The 20,547-nt window shown below is 38.5% G+C and overlaps 1 protein-coding gene across 1 annotated transcript; it reads right to left on the bottom strand.

Annotated features, from left to right (window-relative positions):
• Positions 1-1,860: 1,860 nt before the first annotated feature.
• On the bottom strand, positions 1,861-12,568 carry LOC141906337 (gonadotropin-releasing hormone receptor-like). Its single transcript, XM_074795584.1, has 4 exons — positions 12,095-12,568; positions 5,682-5,889; positions 3,838-4,126; positions 1,861-2,122 (listed from the first exon to the last, which is right to left on the bottom strand). The coding sequence occupies exons 1-4, from the start codon at positions 12,566-12,568 to the stop codon at positions 1,861-1,863; spliced, it is 1,233 nt and encodes a 410-aa protein (XP_074651685.1).
• Between the last annotated feature and the right edge of the window lie 7,979 nt (positions 12,569-20,547).

The following is a 20,547-nucleotide window of genomic DNA, read 5'->3' as shown; positions in this document are numbered from 1 at the left end:
ATTTTCTAATCAATGTGAAAATGAAAAAATGTTGAAAAGTAAAATGTGGCCCCTATCCAATTTCTACCATGAAAGTTCTAAATATAAGCTCAAACGAACTGATAAGGTCAGATCCATTTTAGCCTCAGCGGTTAAAATCGATATTTTATTCATGAAAGACTTTTATTTCTTACATGGAATCAAAAATTCATAGACAATTCTAGTCATTATTTTTGATGACGAACAACCTCGCACCGGATTAAAATAGAATTTTGAGACAGAGTTAAATGTATTTAATCTATATACAGGCTACACAAAATATAGATACGTAATAGTCATATTTGAAATTTTTCCGTAACAGTTTTAACAATGCTGATAAGGCAATATAACCAGACAGTCAGTTACTGCGTTAACAGACATACAACATAAATACTCGTATATTTTCTTAATCACGGTTACCGGTAGGAAAAATAATCAAAAAAGACAAACCCGTCGTTTCCTGTTAATGAGGGACTGTAGCGATTATTTTGGACGCGGTAAACACCTTTACAAAACAGTTTCGATACAGTGACAACTACTAGTGTATGGCTTATTCAAGGGGTACTACTACATGTGCACTACGTCATCAACATCGGCGTTTCAAAATATCAATAACAATTGCGAAAATTGGCGCTTATTTTATTAATTATCAAATTTGATAACTACCTTATTTATTTAATGAATTTGTATGAAATCTTTACAAAAATTAGAATATTGTGTGAATGAATGTGCACTACGTCATCGATATTTGGGCCAGTTGGGTCAATTCAATTCAATTATCGATATATTCAAATTCAAAATAACTTTATTGACCCTTGATATCTTATTATTTATATAATATCATTCATTGTCGATAATACCAAGCAGTGTGTATATATTATCTATTTTCAAGGCGTATATTAACTTGCAATCTAGCGATCTCGATAACTAGGCGGGGTAGCTACCTGATAGATTAGTTTCCAGCGACGAAGATGACTGACATCGGATACCATGCTCCACCACAGAACCGAGGTTCGTAAAATTCTGCGGCCCACAAGACAGATCACACGCACGCAAACACACACAATATTGATGAATACGCTTATACTTATATCTATATATCTAATACATTTCCGATGATTGATCGCAGATGCGTTTCGAAATACAAACTCGATTTAAGTCCGATCCAATCTCGGTACTTGATAATTATCACGTTTTCTACCGCCCACAACAGTAAAATGAAATGATCGTTTTATAGAAATATATAACAAAAACAGTTGAATCACTGTCGATACACGAATCGTGTCCGGTGCATCTGTTTTTCAGAATAAAGAGCAGAGAATTCAGTCACTTCGGTCTCATCGAGCTATGAGTCTTGAGGAGACGTTGGCGTCGTTTAACGTCGATTAAAATACTAATGGCAGAATATAAATATAGATGGCGCGGCAAGAACACAGGCAACGATTGGCATTTTTATTCTACTAACTCTACTTAGTGTAGTCCTGTATATAGTTGATGTAACCAGTTCAGTCGTCTAAGTGCTCTGATACCAGTCAGCGGGTGTACATATATAATCGTGGTAGAATCCACAGTCATACGTAGCTCGACGTAATGAGTGCACTAAACCTGAGTTAAAAACTCTCATTCTATCACTTAATGCACATAGCACATACCATCCTTTTTATTTCTATCAAAAAGGGGGCTTTAAGACTTTGTCCGATGCAGTTGTCAACAAATGCGCAATCGGATACGTACGTTTTATTCCGGGATCTCGATAACGCAAACGCCAAGAACCATTATTAAAAACGGAGAGAAAGTTAATAATTTCCGCCGGGGACTATATACATCTATACATCGTATATATTAGACGTCTTGTGTTATTATGTACGTGACAAGTAGCTGTCGTCTGGGTGTGGTCGTCTGCTGAGTTGGTTCGCGTTCACGCTCGCGTTCTCGCATCGGGGAATGTTCTTTGCCGTCGTTGTCCATGTAGACAAATGTGCTGTTAGTCAGGCTGTCTTTCTTATTGAGAGATTTGTTCGGCATCAGCGCATTTTTTGTGGCGCCGGAACTTTTGCCCAAAGACTGCTGTTTGCCATGAATGTAACCATCCGCCGTGTACTGTCTGAAAATTAGAATTATGGCTTGGCTAGAATAATGGGTGTTTATTCGCTTCCTTGAATTGATTTGAAGCAGTTGATTTGTTTTCGTTTAGTTTTTGTGTGAATGATATTTCTCTGTGGTCACAAACACGGCATGCAAAAACCACACAATAATAGCAGACACATACAAACAAATAGACGCCAAAAACAAACATTGAACCAAATCCAACAACGAACGAAAAGGGAATGAATTACAAAATCTCGATAAATTGAGGTTTATTTTCTTGAGATTTTGGAATGAAATCACACCAGATAAGCACTGCTGTTCCGGGTCTCAAATAAATCAATTTGAAGTTTCCATTGAAGGCTCGTTAAATGTATCCACTATCTGATAGTAATCAAACAACTCCGCCATTAACACTTACAGTGTCAGCTTTTTGCGGTAGTATTTGATTTGGAAGGTTTTTCAATGATACGAATGGGAAATAATAAAAACGAAATCGTATTTCATCGTTTCCCCGTTTACTTTATCGAACATAAAGTTCTACTTTTCAGCAATGTTTATTGTGTTATTCAAGTGACACACCGTTCGTTAATAATGTAAATATAAATTAATGCCAATATTCATACTCGTAGAAAATGGAAGAATCCTGAGGAGGTCATCAGTAAAAAATGATTACAAACGGGCGGTAACAGAATGTCAGTTTTCGGATGGTTTACATCGGGATCTCCAGGAGTAAACGATTCGGGATCCAATAGCCTAGATACCTGTCCTCGAAATCGGTACAGGGATGAAAAGCGATGGTGAACACGATAAAAACGAACACAATACCGACAGGTGGTGCTGGTGACGATTTTACAGACGATGACGATTACGAAATAGCAGAAAACAACTTAACTTAGTTCAACATTATTCTCGTTGCTAACACTATGAAACAAGCAATGAAAACAAAATCAGTTTTTTTGGTAAAATTGCAACACGCATAACATAACATATAATGGCATACATGTATTCATAAAACCGAAGTTTAACACAGTTAAATGGAATATCAGCATTAACGGCAATGACACTTAAAGTGATGTAAGCCCAGAAATAAAAATAAAGGGTTGAAGAACAATAAAAGCCATGCGCTAGGATAGAAAAAAAGTTGCTGAGCATTGTTTTCTAGAATGTTAGTTCTCGATGAGAGGCGATTATACCAAAATCATCAGATCAACATAGATCTTGTCTCACATCGGTGGCATTTATAGCTAACACCTTAAAAACAGAATATTGCGCAGGAATCACAGTTCTTCTATCTTAAAAACTACTCCTCAGAAAGTAATGTTTACAATCAAACATTTTTGTCAGTAGCTTTTAACCGATCGATATGCAAGCTTCATATCAGCTCTTTTACCGACGGAATCAGGTTTCAAAACGGGATCAAACTCGTTCGTCAAATCTCTACAATAAATTGTTCAACGTGAAATCGTTCGTTTGAATGTTAGTGATTCAAACGTCCATGATTCAATTTTGTGTATGGCGAAATTGTTGGCAGAATATAAAACGAAATATAATGATCAGTTTAAACCTGATACCGTCGTTACTAAAGGTTAGATCGCAACTCAAACCAAAAATAAACAGAAAAGTCGGAAGTACCTTTCACCCCCTTGCGTTCAGTCTGGGGGGCTAAGGAGGTCCAAGCTAATTTGCATATAGATTTTCATTTGATAATCTGGAGAGCGGATCACCACTGACCTTCGTTTCCGTTTCCTGCACACGTGGAAGGCACCGTAGATTAAGGGATTAATGGCACTGTTACTCATTCCAGATACGAATATCCACAGAAATACCGTATCACCGAGTTCATTGGCGATATCCGGCGAAAACGTGAAGCACAAATAAGTGACAAAATACGGAGTCCAACAGATAATAAACGCGGCCACGATCACTGCGGTCATCTTCAGCGATTTAGATTTAGCTCGACGTAGAAGATGACTTCGCACACGGCCTCGTAACATATCCTCCGTACTTCTGCTCTCAGACTCTGAAAAAATAGATTCGTTCAGTAAGTTGAATACGATCATCCTTTTTCGGATATTTCATTGCAACAAATATAAATCATATCTAAAACTCTGCCAGTGTTTTCCGCGTATTGCCCGAGATAATCGTACACGGCTTACGTAATTTATTACCTTTTTCTCCTAGTTTCACATATTGATTCTGAGCACGATGGTTGTCAGCCAATATGCTCCCCGACCCAACCCATTGGAGCTATAGTTAATGACCTTTAATTCCCAAATGAGCGACATTTTTTATTGGTGTACGTCATTAATGTGATATACGTGACGCTTAAGCAATACAGCCGATACAGGCATTAACAAATCAAAAACAACTATTCCACAACATGAAAATGTCGAATGTGTTCATAAAAGGACTAATCTGACGTCACCGTAAAGTTTTCCAAAATAGTTTACCTGCTCAGCCCGGTTTTACGCTTGTTTTTAAAAACTTTATCTTAAAGATTTATCAAACGTTTGTCTTCCAAAGTTGTGACTTACAGCCATCTTAAATCCTAATACTCGATGGTATCTTGTTTGATTGGCTTATCATATATGTAGGTCTTTAAGTGCAAGACTTGACTATGAAACTGGCCCCAGGATTTGTTGGATGAAGTCGACATTCGACAAAATTGCGGTTTTCTTTTATTTAATTTCTTCATCGAAAATATACGAAGGTCGCAAATCCACGTGGATTATTATCATCAATAATGCTACATATCACCGATATAGAATTTGTATCATCCTAATTCATTCAGACATTTGTGACAGAAATATATAACTGATTAAATGAGAAGACTGTGAAATGCCTTGTCGTCTGTCGGCTTCTATAACTGGCTTCGTCAATGCATTCGTTAAAATTGCTGCTAAGATTCTGTTTGATACAAGCACTTTACGCGTCAATCCGGCTTCACGGCGCGATAGCCGCGATGCCTCAATCATTGAGCGCACGGTTAGCGTTGTTTATTAAAGGTCTGCGCGAGTGAAATGCATCACTTTTCCTGTCCAACTATAGCGACAAGACTCACGTCTAAAACAATTTACTGCCGTAATGATTACGATCAATGTTGCGTAATCAGACCAACCGGCGTATCTGGCAATTTCTTTTGTCAACAAGTTGGCAAACGTAACCTCACAGATTTATGGAGGGCTATGAATCTTAATCAGCGAAAAACGTTATCTGTTCAGATTTTATATATTTTTTTCATTTTTTTTAAATTTTAACACCCTCAACCCGCTAAGCGCCACGCCGGGCATTATAAGCGGGTTCGATGTTTCTTTTTCCCAATGGGGGAGAGACCAGAGAAGAACCCTTGACCAAGAAACTCTGTCAGATTTCATATTCAGAAGGTAATCGTATATGAAATGTTTTAGATTGGCGATCAGATAATAATAATGGTGATAATAATGTTAATTTGTATAGCGCAGTAATTCCATCGTCAAACAAAGGTTCAAACGCGGCGCTCCTCCAAGGCAAAAATATGCATTGAAGATCTATGTTTTGGCGAATGACAAACTCTACAAGATAGATCGAAACCTTACCGATATCCTTCGACTTTCTGGCAATAGTGATAAAAATCAAGGCATAAGCTATAATCATGATCAGCAGCGGAACGATAAACATCAACATCAGTGTGGCAAGGGTATAGGCCTTCGCCTGCCACTCGTGCGAGTAGGAGATATGAGGTATGACCATACACTGATAGAATTCGTCTTTCCACGGTCCGCGATGTACGCTGAAAATCACCATCTACAATAAAATAAAAACGAAAACTTCATATTCACGACTTTTAAACGCGCATTGTAAAATGATAGCGTGTACTGATACTGATTTGATGTAAGTATTATAGTGATTTTATCGAAAATACTGATTTGTTTCCCTACGGAATATGATGGGTGTTAGAGCGGAAGTAAAGCGAGCAGCGAGTCGCCGAACTGTGTACAGTTCACGGTTTACAGAATCAACGGCAAATATTGTCTTTCTTTCAGTTTCTGTTTACATTAGGAAGAACAAGTTTGATTTGTGAGAGTTATTAAGGACGTGACGGTTATCAATTCGTGCCGAAAGAAAAGCACCTGGTACTGGCAGCAAATTAACGATAGATTTGTCGATGATTTTTACATAAATAATATGAGAAAAAAATCACGCTTCATCGGGAAAATTAACAAATCACATCTTGTGTTCAGGAATCGATGCCGATGTCAAATTCACGTTTTTCTTGCGGAGAAAATCCGTTTACAGTATTTGGGTGTGACGCTCGATCACATCGCAACATGTAAGAAAAATGGCTTCGCCAACTACCGGCTCAATCGCGAGAAAGGTTACATTGTCAATTGATGCAGATAATTCTGCCTAAGCCGTTTGGGGCGTTCGATGGCATTTATCAAGGTAAAAGAAATATATATTGAGCTAGTAGATGAAGAATGTCTGTATGAAAACGTACATAAACAGGTAATCCCCGGGAAAGGTGCCTTAGGTTTAGTGATCATAAAGATCACACCACTGGATCTTATATTCCTGCAGTGCTAAAACTCGGACTGACTTTGATACACACAATGTATTCATTATCCAGGGATAATTGACAGAATCATCCAATTATCCATAGATAATGAATAAATTTTTTCTATTATCAGACGACCCGAGATCGGGTCATCTCGTCAGTGATGCACTCTTGATCACAAATTGGACCCTTATTCGAACATTCTATCATAGATTCATTTTATCATATCACGAGAGAAAAATATCACTTTTTATCTCGTTCAGTTTTTTTTTCGAATCCAATATTTAGAAATATCCGAGGAAGCTTCGCTTAGACTTTTTATTTCTGGGTGACTGTTGATACCGTTTTAACTAACAGCTTTTTGGTGCCCGGTAAAAAAATTCCCTTTTTAGATAAAAAGATCAAACATTTTAAAAACCCTTTCCCACAAATACTCAACAACGTGCAGCAAAATTCTATTGGTACTTACTCCAACTTTAATTGTAATAAAACATGGCACCAATAAATGAAATAGAAGTGTTTTTGTCGCAGCAATCAATGGCTGTCACGAAACTATACACAGACAACTGCATCAAAGGTCGTTGTATCAAATCAATGTCATTTTCATTCCTCATCGGTTGCAATTTGAAATACTGTTTTTCTCCTAAAGGCGTCCTGTAGAACCAATATTGAGATTTCGCGAATGAAAATGAATTTACTGCCGGGGGTCGTAGGCTATGGACGGGCAACTGAATCATTTGAATGTGGAAAAATATTAGGAAAAAAAAAACGCATGCAAATTTTCAAGGTCATCATTCCGACCGAAAGACAACGAAAACAAATCAAAAAATCAAAAGAAAGATTCAGCGATGCTCGAATTCTAAATTCCTGATTATGGAATGGCATGCGACGAAACACGCAGCACAGTTTTAATTATCGATATCCCTCGGGTATGAAATAACTTTCTGAAGTTTAATCAAAATCCGCTTCAAGTCGTGTGTCTATATCCGTTCAGTACGGTACAGCCTTGATGATGTAATATCGGCTGCTGCTGTGAAAGACATGAATCAATTCTAATAACAGTGTGTTCACAGATAATCGCCTTGTAAAAATGAATCATTCTACAGATCCAACGCGACTTGTTCATTGCCCGTCATAGATTGCATTTGAAGATTATTAATTTCGGATTTAAAGCTAAAATAACAACCTCTTAAGCGCATATGATTCTGAATAATCAAATCCTTTTGTAGTTGGCCTTCAGCGTATCAACCCGTTTTTGTTTCGAAGCAGTTGTGTGTAGCCCTACAGCACGAACTGCATGTCTCATTTCAGAAATTAGTTTGGTGATTCTGATTAGATCGGGTATGAAATCAAATGAAAAATAGCTCATATTACTAAAGCCTTGGAACTTTAGACCGTCGCATTTATTTGATACGCAAAATCACAATCAATTATAACTCTAAACATAGGCAGGTGTCATATCAGACTGCATGAGCGTTAAGATAAAGTGAAGTTTAGCAGAATGAGAGATAATATGAGAAAAATGATCAATTGAGAGTTTAATTCATGAAGTGTCTACAGAGTAGTCGGTTTCTCGGATTTGGCAGTAGGTTGTTTCCAACTACACAAAGATGAAAGAAAGTCAACCATTAACGCAATCAGACACGACAAAAATTACTTGCAACTTTCTGGTCTTTGATGTTAAAAATATCTGCATTATCAATTTGTCAAGGGCATCGTGTAATGCAGAAACTGCCCTAGAGGTGAAACGGTAATGGGCCGACACACACTCCTGGGCCACCGTAATCACATCAGTAATAATTCAATAATTCACCTCTACACACGAACGTTCTATGATTTCAAATGACACATAAATAACGTTTGGTCATTTCACGGGTGTAACGTGTTTGTTGAGCAAACCTACTTTTGTTGATGCATACAACTTCAACCCCAATCAGTCGTTTGCAGGTTCAGGCTTGATTGAAGATTGTTTACAACACGAACCGGGACTGAAATTTCCAATGGAGTACTTAGATTTTGGAAAAAAAAACCTCCGTAAATTCGACCGATCATTCAATTACATCTGTACTTCGATTTCAGATTCCGCAATCAAATCAAATAAGAGAAGAATACCATATTTCAAGATTTAAAAACGTCATCGAACCTCGGACTCTAAATACTAACAATGATACACCCGCTTTAATCTATAATTTGTAGCTGACAAATTTCTTCAGATGCCAAATGAAACTGATAAGTCAAAGAGATATTGCAACTTTACGAAGTCAATCCATAATTAAATCATTATCCAAATTCACATTACACTGATTGATGCCTCTCATGAGCCAGTCACCCAGTCAGGTGCTGATTTTTATTCACTGTTTTACCTTATCGTTCCATTCGGGAGTTATTGACTTTTCGTTCGGGTCATATGGACTTATTCAAACGGTTAGTGGTAGAGTAAAGTAGATGTTAGAAAAAAGTTTTATAGGGTTGTTTTCGCTTGTTAACATCACGTATAAATTCGTAAATTGGCCCGTAGTGATTTCAAGGGCTTGATTGTCGGTGTTTTACATGCTGACGACGAAGTAAAGGGTAATTATTAGGCGACTGAGTGTTTTGTATGATTTCCCTCGCGGTTAAAAGCCTCTAGCTATGCACCACTCGAAAGCCGCTGCAAGAAGAGTTTTGAGTTCTTTTTGATCCGATAATGATGCACAGTAGCAATCGGACTCGTTGGTCACGGATTCGTTACAGCAATATTTTGCTTCTTTATAAACATAAACTTTTTTCTAAATATAAAACTAAAAATAACACAATTTCTGGATTTCACCATTATAACATATAGAATTTTTTCTTTGATTTCATTTTTCATTTCTCTTTTGGATGAATTTGAGCGTGTATTTGATTGTAGCGGTGCGCGCTAAGGTGACCCGTTATTACAAGCATTTTGCTGCCTTCATTAAAATTATTACTTCTGTAACATATCTATATACGTATTCAATTACATATCTATAAAGATGCGTGTCATATTATTTGGAGGTAAACTTCAGCCGCAATTTGCCTCGCGATTCAAACATGAAACACCTTCAACCAAGAATCTTATTGTCTGACGTTACTGCAGTGATCACTAATTTTTCATCGCCACGATGATATTATGAACAAATGCAAAATGTCATGAGGTCAGATTAGATTATCCCCATTCATCAAAATCGGTTGTTTACTAGCCGAGATATCGCAGATTTAACACGGCTAAAAAGCCGACCAGTTTGGCAAAAGTAAATTTGAATGCTCGTGTCTGGGTGGTTTGTGCACTATGGTCGTCGAGCGACGGAGATGGATACAACCACTTCCAGGACTGGGTGAAAAAAATACCTTGCAAAAAGTCGAGACGGATGCTGAAGTGAAAATAATACGCATTGAAAATTAGGCGATGCATCCAAATATCAATCAAATTCTCGTTGCCTCATTAAATCTTGTAATGTGAATCTGCATGTTTGATTAAATATTTGCCTCACATCAATTCAGTGAAAATTCCGATTTTCATTATCAGGCGTTCATCTATTATTCAACATCATCGGTTTCGTCGCACGGTTTTCTAACTCGAAATTGCGCGTTGGATTATACTGAACTACTGAGCGTAATCCAGATGTTTAAAACACCTAGAAATGATAGATAATCATCCCCCATTCCCTCTTTCAATCTAGTCTTTGATGTCGGAGCAATGCGCCACTCAACATCTTTCATAAAAAGTTTCCGTTTTGCGCAGGGCGCTTTGGATAATCAAGTATTTCTCTTTGAAAAGATGCTTCCGCTGACTAGATGTGAGAAGTATCTCGCGCGCGGCTTTCACAGGAACCTATGATCGTCTGGCATTTTCTGGGAAGGAAACGCCTGTAAAAGTCAGTGTCGCGCAACTGAGTGTCGCCACGGAAAAGGATGACAATAAAAGACTATTATTGTTCCCCTCCGTGAATGTCTCCTCTAGTGCAACTTGTCTGCTGATACACAGGCAGGTGATAGGTACGTTCATAAACTTGTTTATGTTAGATCTGTTAAGCGATAAGCCATTTTTAATTAACCTCGCCGAACTGGTTTTTCATCCCCTTCGTACACTGTTAATTGCTTTTTCCTCATACAAGGCCGATCCTCATTTCCTTTCCGAGATTCCCGATTTTTCCAAGGATTTCTTTCTTTCTGTATATTGCTTCATACGGCGTTGGATTTGTCTTCAGTAAACAGGCGCAGGTTCTTTTGAGTTGTAGTTGACGAACGCCAGGTAAATAAAAAACGGGCGTAGCTCATGTCAAACTACTTTCAATGGTATGGCAATGTAAACTTCACCCGATACAGTTTTTCCATCGACACGACATTGCACTCGGTTGATCAGACGAACACGTATCTGGGCAATAGCGGAGATGGTTCTTTGGTGACATATGTTTGATTTGACGACATAACCGCAGCTGAGAGTACATAATAAACGATTCTTATACTAGAACCATGAATGACGTGTCTTGCAAATTAAATTCTTTCCACTAATTATATTTTACATTGATCGAAGAATCTTTGACCTTTTCCTGTAGATTTTCAACACCATCTGATGTAAGCTATAGATTAAAGGCCACTTCATTATCTGTTCATTTTGAAAGAACGTTGACACGAAATGTAGATCGTCTTTCATCGTGTTATCGAAGCTGAAACCTTTCAAAACTACAGACCTTCATCTCATATCAACTTAGTTAGTTTCGCGTTAATTTCAGGAAAAATTTTTGAAAGGTTCAACATACAGCATGCTCTTCTTCGATAGTGACCAACTATCTCATGGAAAGTGAATAAATCTATATACTATTCGCCACTCCCGAGGGAAGCATAATTGGAGCTAAACTCCGCTGTATACAGTTCTTTGATGTCGCAATACATCTAACGGTTAAGCGGTAAGAAGAAATGGAAGTCAGTTACCAGAGGTTCCGGCTTACACAATCAACGAGAACTTTGTCTTCTATTGCCACGTTGTTAAACATAGAGTTATAAGCAGTCAGCGTCAAAAAGAATATTACATTAAAAAAGGTTGCAGTTTTTATCACTATTGCATAGATAATGCATTATTAAAAGATGATTCCGGTATATGAAATGATTCTGCAACGATCATGCGTTTTCTATCAGCTTCTTGTAACATTTGAATAAGTCCAGGCTTCCTTGAATATGTTCATTCGGTTGATGCGATGAATTCGTAAAGTTATAAAATCACAACCGACAAATTTACCATCTGCTGACGCTTCGTGTTCTTTAATCAAAGCTGAAACATCAGCAAAGGTGAATTTGACGGTTGTGAAATTTTATGAATTCAAGGTAAGGCTTGCTTCCAAGCCGGATAAAGTTGAACAAATCGTGCAATTGACCTACAAACACCCAGTTACATTTGCTGTTATTAATGAATCTGCAAAACAAATTAGGAAGGATTGGGGGTTGGTTACCTACCTGTGGACTACTGAACAGGACGCTGAGCACCCAAGCAATGATGATCATGATTCTAATGCGTCGTGGAGCTCGGTTCCTACTCATCGGGTCTAAGATAGCGCAACACCGGTCTAGACTGATGATTACTAGGATATATGTCGACAAATACAAGCCGAATACTTCTAGAAACTTGATCAATTTGCACATCACATTTCCGGCAAACCACTGAATCGTCGCTTGCCAGACAGCCTCTGTAGCTATGCAGAATAATGTTACGATCAAATCGGCTATAGCTAATTGTAAAATCAACGTGTTCATTGTTGACGATCTTTGTCGATGTCTCGTCATTTTATAAACGGTGACTAAGTTACCGATTAGAGATAGAATGAACATAATTGTGAGAACGACAGTTTTCACAAGCGACACGTTGTCGAATTTCGGTGGCGCGGTGGGTATCTCACCGGGTTCACCGCCTTGTGGTCGCGGGATATCCATATTCTCCGAGTCCTTGATAGCGACTGAGTATTCGGAATATCTATCGACGATTTCTGTTATCACGTTTATATTTCTAGCAGTTTTATGAACGTTGACCGCGGCTTCGTCTAGAAAGCTTTCGTTGAGCAATACCTTGTAGGCCATTTTCCGTGGTCGTCTGCGGGCGGGAACTAGCGAGAAACGACGATACTACGGTCAAAATCTGATACCATTCCTCCGCCATCTTGAATTGGCGGAAATTATCTGAAATGATATAAAATTGGGAGAAAACTCGTAAACGATATCAAAAATAATATACCACAAAAAAGGTCAGCGAATGTCGAAGTGTAGCACTTGAAGTAAGTTCATAACGATGATCACTGATCAAAGGTAACCCCGTCGTTAGTAAAGCTCGAGGAACTTTACACGTTTATTGAACCTCAGTGACAGAAAGTTTCTTGCGCTTAAAACTTGTAAAAAGAAAAGATGAGAAGGTCGCTACAGGCAGCAGCTATGAGCCGGCGTCACTGAAACATGTTTATTGACCTGGAAATGTAATATTCACGCTTTCATAAAAACATACATCAAGCAATGGCTTACCGTCAAAAATAAAACTTCATGATATTGCATATTCGTTTATCGAATTCAGATGCTGTTATTGACAGGAAGTTTCGTTCAGGGAATTTAAGAGAATTGTTTGTCATTCCACCTCGAAGTGCTCAGTATGGATTCCTTCGCGAACACAAATAAAGACGTTTATGCGTGAAGTATGATTCAACATGTTGTTACTAAATCACGGCTTAAATGTAACATTTACACCTACACTCTATAAACACAACCTTCCAACTGAGTCAGCCTTATTCCCTTATTTAGACAAATTGGCAAGAATATGATACGTTCTTATATTCAAACGATCCTTGACATTTTGACTGCGCAAAGGCTGTTTATATCTGAAAAGTTGCCCATGGACTTTCGTAGAATTTTTCTCTCATACAATGGAATTTGATAACGCGTCTAATGTGATCATCTACAGTGGATTGAAGAAACACGAGTCCGCACCACGCTCAGTGAAAGTTGGAGTTGCAAGCTGTCAATTGCGAGAGGTAACAAAAAATAGTGTTTTCTTATTCGGTGAACGTAAACACCTCGAATAACATTACGATTCCGATGATTCACGAATTCACTGAAATGTATATCTAGTTTCATATACTTACGTTTCGCGATGTATTAAGCGATGGAGACACTCGACGTTCATTCCATTTATAAAGCAGAAAATCGACGCTTCTACGCGTACAGTTTCTATATATGCTAGAAAGCACTAAATGACAAGTGGTGTAGAAGACCTAGATCTGTGATCGTGCTTGAATTTTCGACTCAACATACCTTTTTTCGTACTGGGTCTCGTTATATAAGATATTCGAATCGATAAAGGAAACTCGACTTGAAACCTTCAGTTTTTCGAGCAGAGAAGAACTGAAATAAGAAAGTCCCTCAGCACTCAGTCGGGAAGGAATAGCAAACCGTTTATGAGTAACCTTGACCTCTGAACTGTGAAAAAGCGGAATTTTTGTGTCTTCGCCGACGGCTGTAGGCGGCTATGTGGACCGTAATAAGCCAAATAGAAGACCGGAATTTAGCGAATAGCGGGTAGTTACTGTCAATTATCTTTATACGTAGTGACAGTTGCGTCGTTTTGTTCACGATTCGTGCAAAAAATACCAGTGGCTTTTGTCGGTAGATCGTGGTTAACTGTACGCTACGGTTTAAGATGTCTGTCAATTTTCTGCATGGGTTCATTCCACAACTTCATTTAAATGTGTTATAACTCGAAAAGGGAGAAAAGCATGGTATATTCCTTTCGATCAATGATATCTTCCTGGCTGTGGGCGGACAACTTTTACTGAGTAATAAGGAGAAAAGTCTATACAGCATTGCGTGTAAGAAAAATACCCAGGTATATCATACGCGCCGATCAGTTTCATTGCTTCGTTACTTCATCGCAGAAACCCAGTACTGATATACTCATAAAACTATCGCAAATTTCAAATATTACAAACAATTACGAGTTGCAGAGTAGCCGTGATAAAATGGTGTCGAATCAGACTGATAGTAGTTAATAGTTAACTGTAGTTTTCGCTAATCCATCTGGTAAAATGGGCGACTTATTCTACTCTATGATATGTTGGGTATTTTTGAATTACGAACATTTATCTGATAACACATTCAATTGCATTTAGGTACAAATTATAGAATAGACGAAAAGGGAAAAATCGAATTATCGTGTAACTTGATCCCATCTGATGGAGCCATGTTTGCTGTAGAATCTAGATGTTAATTTATACGAGTGTTTAGGATGGTTTAACGGCCATGTGTGTCGTTTGGTAATCAAGTTTTATGTCGCATTGTATGGTCTATATGCGCCTATCGGAGCCGTTCATTAAACAAATCAATCCATCACGCGGTCCCGCAGTAAGACTAGTAATTACTCTCGCAAATACTTACAAAAACCACAGCGTATCCTAGTTACAGTCTCTTATGGTAATTTATTGCCCAGGACAAGGCGAGCAGATTATCTAATGGACCGTTGTCACGAAAGGTGACACAGATCGGACATTCGTTACACATATTGGTATCAAATGGCGAATTTTGCTGCAAAGATATTCATACAATTTCTTGTCTTGTATTTGAAAATTACCAACATCATTCGTTCGACTTAATACAAACAAATCGAACAAAACAAATAGTCTTGATTCAGAGAAAATGAAAACGGGAAATACCGACCATACCACGACTAGCTTAGACATAAAGACGCCTTACCTTCGGGCTGAGTGGGTATAGTGGAAATATGGCGGCGAGAAAAATATCTTTGTCTGACTTTTGATGTTTCCACCTTCTTCTCAAACGTGGATTCAATAATGAATCGGATTTGCACAGATTACTGATATTGCGTAGTTGATATTCGCGGAGAGACGAATGTAAGGAGATTTTTATCAAATATGACGGTTCCGCTGACATTTTCATACCTGATTGACGTCATCGATATATCATATTAAAATTCAAAAAATAAAACTGTTAGTAAGTGAATCTGTTTCTATATATAGCGATTATCACTTTTCTGGTATTGAATGAATATACAAAAATTCTATTCGATTATTTCTTTAGTAAATTTGCAATGTGTTTCTTATAAAAGCTGATACTCGAGGTATATTGAATTCTCTATAACCCTCTTATAGATTCATTGGGGTATTAAAAGAAATGAGATCATAAAAACAAACAAGAAAAATTGCAATCCATCATGATAATAATGCGATTATCTTTGAGTGTGGAAATGCATAATTCAGAAGAAAATCCGTTTTTAGATGTTATTTTAAGCGTTGCGCAAAGGTGTTAAATCCGGGAAATGAGACAGTGTATTTTCTGTCACTTTTTGAAGGGGAACTGAGATTAATCTAATCTTAATGAAAGGAGTCAGACAGATTTGTATTATTGCTATTGAACAATTCCGTGCACGTCAAATAGTTTTTTCTGGTCTTGCCGAAAGTCGATGTTGACGGCAAGTTTGATCGTTCGTCGAAAAAGAAATCTATTATCGTAGATTACAACATGATGGCGTACATGCAATCGTCATATGATATCAAGGCTCAAGTAAATATCCAAAATATATGTATACATATGTTTTTACGAAGTTGGCCACGGAATGAATTATCTAATTGATATATTTCTAATGATTCGGAAAAGATGATAAAACGATAATAAAGAGGTATCTTTTAACGAGGAATCTAAAAGTCTTCCAATTATTCGACAATCGACATACGACCTGCCAGTTTCAATGACAATCAGAATTAACGAAGTAATTAATTTTTCCAGCGCGCAAAAGCATCAGTAGATATACCTGCCTCTCAATAAATTTTCTTAGTCTTCGGTTAATTGCTTTCTACTCGGCGTCTCTCGTTTAATTGTAATAAAATATACTGTAATATCTGTGCCCATTACATATACTTCGTTGGAGCAATAAACTGAATATTGAATTAAATCTAAGACGATTATCGTAGGAGAAAAGTCACTTTTATGGTTACCGTTATATTCATAACGACTCAAGTCGCATAAGATCCGACTCGATCGTCGGAACGTGAGGAATCGACAGTCATTCGCAGATTTGAGTGTACTTCAGATCGTTAAAACTGATCGCAGACAGTGATAAGAGAATCGGAAATGTTCTATTTCTTGCGACAAACGGATTGAATGTGATGTGTCCTGAGTGTTCTTACGATTGGTCGCAAGCTCGTAGTCAATGAACAGCAATGTATACATCAGTATTCGGTTCTGGATCGTGGATCTCAGGTGACCTGAGCGTAGCTGGGATCCAACAAACGAGTCTTTGTCGAATCGGCGACATCGCAGACGATCGGGGCGGATTTGACCTTAGGCTTAGGAAAACCAGTCATTACTATCTTTAGTCGGGGTTCTATCCTGTACTTGTCAAATGAACTGTGTCACCAAAAAAGGAAAAACACGCAGCAGACGATTCAATCGGGTTTTAAAAACCATAGTCAGTGTATCAATGATTATTCATATCATCGAGTGTGTCCTTCCGGAATAGTCAATGTGACTGAACTGAACTTATACATGACTTTCATTTGGACATTTCACCGCAACACCACAAATTATACCTGACACAGCCAACAGAAGAGGTTGTTATCACAATTATCGCTTATACATGTAATTGCAATAATAGCTGCACTGAAATATATGATTGAAAGGAAGACAGAGCGCAGAGAAACCGAAAATGTCAATTCTAAGATAGAAACTGCGTTTACATATTTTCCATTAAGTTTCAATATATCAGTTTTACTAGGATTGCTGAAATAATCGTTCTATATTAATCGACCCATGAGCATGAATTTCCAATCTTATACATGGCTTAAATTAAGTTATTCATGATTCATTTATCAATGGTTTTAAAATTCTCGTCAATGAGCGATGAAAAGGATTACGAAAATAGCAGCTATGCATTAGAGACTTTTCTTAACGATTTCATCAGCTACGTCATGGTACAGCGAGTTTTAGTAAAGCCTGACGCAAACGACGCAGGGAAACGAGGAAACAGGAGACGAAAACATGTTTCCGAGCGTTTCCCTGCATCGTGTGCGTTAACGAGGAACGAGAAACACGGTTTCTGGAAACAATGTTTCCCGAAAAATATTTTCGAGATGTTTGATTCCGTGTTTCCCTGTGTCGTGTGCGTTGGACTTGGGTGCGGCCGGACGTGGTAAATATACATATTGGATGATTAGAGATTTCGTTCGCTACCTGCAAAAACAAAATGTCACCGTCGATAACGGTGACCTTTGTGCACTGAGCGTAACGATAGCTTTACTCGGTTGAGATATCGCGGGAAAAAATAATAGCTTTATGATATTTCCTATAAACGGACATTGACCGGTATAAACAAGTAGCTAATTCAAATAATCAGGAAAAATCAATTCTCTCGTTGTTTTTAAACGGAAAAGGAAACGTTACAGGAAAGGTTTACGTCGATAGCCCATCTATATACCTACACAGCACACACGGCACACACGGCACACACAGGTGCAATTAGAGTCAGTGTGATTGAATCGTAATTGAGGAATTCCTAACGCGGAACCGCGCCGTAAACTGATCGAATAAGGCAACGAACAAACATCCAGTGCAATCGGTGCTCCGTTACAGCGAAGTGCAATAAACCGAATGTAGTCGTGTGTGTTGACTCGGGTTTAGTTTCAAAGAATATATCACTTAAAATAAAGTAAAAAACCCACAAGAAAATGCAAAAAAGAGGATCAAACGTTTCGACTCAATTCTATGAGCCATTTTCAAAATTTCCTTTACGACTTGTCACTTTAACCTGTCAGTAAAACCCGATTCACGTAGGTATGGATGGAAATTCATAACGGTGTAATATCAAAAAGCGAATATGTTTTTGAAAAATATCATAAATCACGCACAACACGCCTACTCTCAAAAACGATTCAGATAAAAAACAAAAATGAAATCAAAATGTTAAAGCGTGATAGTAAAAGTCTCTTTTCGTACATTCATGAACTTTTACAACCACTACCGACGCGCTTGATTTAAATGAGCAGTAATTTGGAAATGTCGCCTTACCTTGAAATTTCACGCAGAACGCAGTTTAATTCGCTCCTGAAATTGATGATGTCGCACAGGAATAAAAGGTTTTAAATGATGCTAGAATCCGCCGTCGCACGACTGAAACGGCGGAGGACAGAGAAATGCGTTGATTTCACAGCTACCGAGCGAGAACTCGCTCGTGATTGGCTGAGAGGCAAAGAAAGACTCCTTCGTGCATAACATATCATCGAAAGCAGTGCTGAAAACTCTTTCTACTCACAGATGCTGAGGATTAAATTTGTTTTTTTTTTTAAATTAAGAACGGAAATCGTGGGATGTTAGTTTATCGAAATCTGACGTGGGTGTCGAAAATAAAGTGGATCATGACGATTATTTCAGCGTTGATGACGAAAATAAAGCACAAAAAAAATAGAATTGAGGTACTAACAGGGATCCGGAGGTACTAACAGGGATCCGGAGGTACTAACAGGGATCAGGAGGTACTAACAGGGATCCGGAGGTAACGGACAGGGATCCGGAGGTACGAACAGGGATCCGGAGGTACTAACAGGGATCCGGAGGTACTAACAGGGATCCGGAGGTACGAACAGGGATCCGGAGGTACTAACAGGGATCCGGAGGTACGAACAGGGATCCGGAGGTACGAACAGGGATCCGGAGGTACTAACAGGGATCCGGAGGTAACGGACAGGGATCCGGAGGTACGAACAGGGATCCGGAGGTACTAACAGGGATCCGGAGGTACTAACAGGGATCCGGAGGTACGAACAGGGATCCGGAGGTACTAACAGGGATCCGGAGGTACTAACAGGGATCCGGAGGTACTAACAGGGATCCGGAGGTACGAACAGGGATCCGGAGGTACTAACAGGGATCCGGAGGTACTAACAGGGATCCGGAGGTACTAACAGGGATCCGGAGGTACTAACAGGGATCCGGAGGTACGAACCTGGACCGGAGGTACGAACAGGGATCCAGTCATTGAAATCAATAGAATAAACGTGAGTGATGTCTTCGTTTGTCTCCAAGCTAAACGAGTGTGATACAGCTATCTATTCTCCAAAAAGTTCATGCTCCTAATCAATTCAGTCGATTTACGAAGACGTGTATTTCAATGCGTCGACACGCGCTCTTATAGTCCATTCACGCCAGCTGCAATTTGCTATTCAGTTTTCCTGCATGAGTTACTGAAAAAGACTTTCTTCCAATTGAGAAAATGGCGCCCCAATTGGGAATTGATGAATTGTCAATCTACATTTTTTGGGTAGAAGACAATCCATCACTGGTGAGACTAGTGGGTATGGGCAGCTAGCGTGCTATTATCTTTAGAACGATACTGTCTGTCTAATTCATAGTCACTGCGAAATGATAAATTTCCTTAGAAAAATGACATATATTTCTGCGGTTGAAAGTTAAAACATTCCGTCGTTTGCGACACGGATAACCTACAAAACGGACAGTTTGAAAGTGATCGAATAGTCCCAGTAGAAAAGAAACTTTGGGATTCGTATAGCTGAGAATGAAGATAGGTAGGTAAATTTGAAGGGGGAGGGTTGAAGTTAATGATGGCGTATGTCATTTGAATAGACCTTCGTGACGGACAGTCGTCACTTTTCGAAGACAAAATACCGTCGTCACACTTGGCGTGTTTGATCTTCTACATTTTCACTTTCAGTGGGCAGAAGAAAATTACGACAATCATTTGTGGCAATGCCTATGAGTAGTCACGCTATAAAGTTTCCGTAGCTGTTGTCATGAGGTTTAGATATATGTAGAAATCTCATCATCCATCAATTATTCACACAAATCCTCATCGACACGAACGAACTTTCTGAGATGGCGAACCAGGCAATTCGCATTTAAGCATCCTT

Source organism: Tubulanus polymorphus, chromosome 5 (assembly GCF_964204645.1).
Source record: "Tubulanus polymorphus chromosome 5, tnTubPoly1.2, whole genome shotgun sequence".
NCBI lineage: Eukaryota > Metazoa > Nemertea > Palaeonemertea > Tubulaniformes > Tubulanidae > Tubulanus > Tubulanus polymorphus.
Note: the sequence above shows the minus strand (reverse complement) of the source record. Positions and strands in the feature narration are given on the sequence as shown.

Bases quoted from the DNA above. Each gene is read 5' to 3' on its own strand.
- LOC141906337 (XM_074795584.1), bottom strand. From the start codon at position 12,568: ATGGATATCCCGCGACCACAAGGCGGTGAACCCGGTGAGATACCCACC. The intron at 5,890-12,094 runs GTAGGTAACCAA...ATTTTATTGTAG, and splicing joins TCCTGTTCAGTAGTCCACAG to ATGGTGATTTTCAGCGTACA. The intron at 2,123-3,837 runs GTCAGTGGTGAT...TCTAATTTTCAG, and splicing joins TGCAGGAAACGGAAACGAAG to ACAGTACACGGCGGATGGTT.